At 42.1% G+C, this 3,845-nt stretch overlaps 1 protein-coding gene across 1 annotated transcript in view; it reads right to left on the minus strand.

Annotated features, from left to right (window-relative positions):
- Window positions 1–2,631, minus strand: part of LOC107299276 (zinc finger protein 850-like) — a 9,086-nt gene extending 6,455 nt beyond the window's left edge. The window contains exons 1-2 of the mRNA XM_029286730.1: window positions 2,370–2,631; window positions 1,965–2,159 (exon numbers count right to left, since the gene is read on the minus strand). Of these exons, the coding sequence (XP_029142563.1) occupies window positions 1,965–2,159; window positions 2,370–2,631 (457 nt within the window). The remainder of the gene's footprint in view (window positions 1–1,964; window positions 2,160–2,369) is intronic.
- Between the last annotated feature and the right edge of the window lie 1,214 nt (window positions 2,632–3,845).

Here is a 3,845-nt window from a genome sequence, read left to right on the forward strand (position 1 = left end):
CCCACGGTCCCTTCTGTTAATTCCAAAAGTCTTTTTGTCTACTTTAAATATTTCTCTTAACTCTACATACGAAAACTAGGAGAAGCCAACTCCCTCTGCAGTCAGCTGATCTCTTGGCTTCACCTTGTATTATCCCAGTACTTCTTCAAAAAAATCTTAATATGTTAACCATTTCTCTTTGTCTGCTCTTTCTTTGCCATAAAACCCTTCCTGTGCCAAGACCCACAAAGGCGTTTTCAGGCACGACCTGTGTTTCTATCTATTCCGTATTTATTTGAGATTTGTTTCTTAAATTTATTTGCGCCCATCTCACCATAGGGCTACTCTAGGCGGCTGATAATAAAAGAAACAAAAATGAAGGGCAGGTAAACGGAAATGTAAAATAGTAGAATAATAAAATAACCAACAAAAAAAATCCGAAAAGCGTTTTTTTTCCCAAAAAGCAACTGGACTTTTGTTTTTTCCTTGAAGACGTTTCGCTTCTCATCCAAGAAGCTTCTTCAGTTCTGACCAAGTGTTGGAGGATGGAAGGATTTATACTCCTTGCAGACAGCTGGCCATTAGCACTTTCTCTGAGAGTCGCTAGGCCGCTTGAAGGTTTATCTATGCCAGGGGTCTTCAAACTTGGCCCTTTTATGACTTGTGGACTTCAATTCCCAGAATTCCTGAACCAGCACAGCTGGCTGAGGAATTCTGGGAGTTGAAGTCCACAAGTCATAAAAGGGCCAAGTTTGAAGACCCCTGATCTATGCCCTCAGAGTCACCTGAATAACCCAGGACATTTCTCCTAAAGTTCATCTAAAATCTACCTCAGAAGACAGAAGTGTCCAGAAAGAGAGGATGGAGTCAACAACCAAGATGGCGGCTGTTTAAAAGGGCATCACATATAAAGCTAAAAAGCAGCAGGACTCTGCAGAGTGTGGCACAATTTGACTGCCATCTTGATTTTTTTGACATCCCTCCCCGTCCATGCCCTGAAAACAGTCCCCTTGATTATTTTGAACAATAATTTTATTAAAGATTATATTCGCAGACCAAACAAAGAAACTTAATACAAATGTGTGTGTGTGAAGATATGAAAAAGACACTGGGAAGAAAAAAGAAAATCCCTCCCCCAAAAAAAGATAGGAGGAAAAAGAAACTTTCCCTCTTCTTCCTCAGCCAGAATATATTCAACATCAATACTTTATCACTAAACAACCAGATGCATCTTTGTTCCACCCCTCCCCCATTTTCTCCTCTAAAATTTCAGTTCTCACTGATCAACAAAGGCCTAGTAAAAAAAATAACAAAAATACCTGGGTGTCTTGACTCATGACTATAACAACTTATGACTGGAAATCCATTCCCAATTGTAGTCATACGTCAAGGATTACTTGTATTTTGCAAAACATTGTATATACTCCCCACACCCTTATAATAAGGTGACCAATCGTCCTCCTTTAGGAAGAACAGTTCTTCTTTTGTACTCATTTAAATAATAATAGGCATGTAAGCATAATTACAATATAAAATGTTATTGTTACAAATGTTTTTTATTATGCATTTATATAGTGTATTCTGTATTGTTGCAATGAATAAAATGTTTTATTTACGGTATTTTTTTCTTCAACTTATTTGTGTCCTCCTCATTGTAAAAAAGTTGGTCACCTTATAACACCGCGGGCGGTGTTGGGGGGGACTCGGCGCTCCCACGTGACACCGCTGCTGCGCGAGCTGCATTGGCTGCCTGTGGCCTTCCGGGTGCGCTTTAAGGTGTTGACTATCATCTTTAAAGCGCTCCATGGCATCGGACCCGGATATCTTCGAGACCGCCTCCTGCCGCAGAGTACCTCCCATCGACCGGTACGCTCCCATANGCTCTCCTGGCGAAATAAAACTTTCCCCACATTTAGAGGATAGCTCTCTTTTGTGCCATTTCTGGTGTCTCTGAAGTTCATAAGAAAACATAAATCGTTTCTCACATGCCAGACATTCATAGGGTCTCTCTCCGGTGTGAAGTCTCTGATGTTGCACCAGGCTTGATTTCCAGGTAAAACACTTCCCACATTCAAGGCATTTTTCCTTTTTCTCCCCTCTGTGTGTTTTCTCATGACTCCGAAGAGATGAACTCAGGGTGAAAGATTTTCCACACTCAAAGCATTTGTAAGATTTTATTCCTGCATGAACCTTCTCATGGACCCAAAGACTGGCGTTCTGAGAAAAGCTCTTCCCACATTCCCAACACTTGTAAGGTTTCTCCCCCGTGTGAAGCCTCTCGTGGTTTCTGAGATGGGTTTTTTGACGGAAAATTTTCCCACATTCCAGACACTGATAAGGTTTCTCTCCAGTGTGGATTTTCTGATGTGTAAGAAGACTTGACTTTTGACCAAAGCATAAGTCACATTCCTCACATTTATAGGGTTTTAATTTGGGGGGGCTTCTAAGATCTTTGGGGTTTTTTCCAGAGAAAAATTTTTCACCCTCCAAACCTTCACTGGATCCGCTTCCCACATGGACCTTCCTGTGGGTCAAAAGGAGGGACCGGCGAGCGAAGGATTTCCCACACTCTGAGCATTCATGGGTTCTTTTGTGGTTTTTCAGAGTGCTGCTTGTGTCTGATGGGGGATCCAAGAGTTTCCCGCCCTCCATGAGTTCTGGCAGCTGCTGCCTTGTTCCGATTTTCTACTATCTCTTGAAAGGTGACTTGCAGGTGAATCTTTGCTCAGAGTTGTTTCCCTGCTGGTGGAAAAAAAAAGAAAATGAGAATAGCATTTTTTTTTTGAGGAAGACTGAGAATCACAAAAACATAGCTTTAGAAGTGCCGCCTGGGGAAGAAAGGCATTTGGAAAAACATTTCGAATTATGTAAGTCAGACTTCTGGCCATCAGCTTGTCGTGATACCTGATAACAAGACCAGCCTCAAAACTTCCATAAAACCTGTCCTTTTGTAAAACATCCATCAACAACGGGCTGCCACAACACAGCCCCTTCAAGGAAAAGCAAAGGAAAATTTTGGTTTTTAGAGCTTCTTCTACCCAGCTTTGTCAAGGAACAGCTAACTAAACATGAGCATAAAAATAAAGACTACTCATCCCTATTCTTTTACATTAAGTCAGTGGTTCTCAACCTGTGGGTCGGGACCCCATTTGGGGTCAATCGACCATTTCACGGGGGTCGCCAAGCAAGGCTGTCCGCCATTTTGTTTGCCCGCCATTTTGTTTGTCCGCCATTTTTTTCCCATTTTCCGGCTGATGCCTTACCTCCCTTGGGCTGGGCCAGCTGGTGGTTGGCCTGCTCCGTCTCTGCCGCTTGCCAGCTACGCCTCGGCCAGTGCAGGGGGCGGAACCACGTATGCGTGGCGCTTCCGGGCAGGGAAAGTCCTCCACTTACGACTGGTTGGGTAGTCCTCGACTTACGACCGGTTGGGGTCATGACATTAAAAAGATTGAGAACCACTGCATTAAGTAGAAAGAAAAAAGATCTGAGATGATAGCACTGTTCCAATATTGGAGGGGCTACCACAAGGAGGAGGTGTGTGTGTCAACCTATTCTACAAAGCATCCGAAGGCAGGACAAGAAACGATGGATGGAAGCTAATCAAGGAGAAAACCAGCCTAGAGATAAGGAGAAATTTCCTGACCGTCAGAATAACATTTTGGAGAAGTGGCAGGGTTGACAATAAGAAAAGAGAAAAGACCAAAGTGCTAACAAAGAATTTAACAGAAAAACAAAAAAAATCAACAAAAAAAATCTTCAAATAGTTAAAAAAGTCAAGTACTTGGGAATTTATTTAACAGCAAGATGTGTAACAGTAAAAGAAGATAATTATGTATGATTGCTAAAACAAAGTTGTATTTGGAAAA

The sequence above is a fragment of the Protobothrops mucrosquamatus genome, unplaced genomic scaffold (assembly GCF_001527695.2).
Source record: "Protobothrops mucrosquamatus isolate PMUCROS unplaced genomic scaffold, P.Mucros_1.0 scaffold4750, whole genome shotgun sequence".
NCBI classification, from domain to species: domain Eukaryota; kingdom Metazoa; phylum Chordata; class Lepidosauria; order Squamata; family Viperidae; genus Protobothrops; species Protobothrops mucrosquamatus.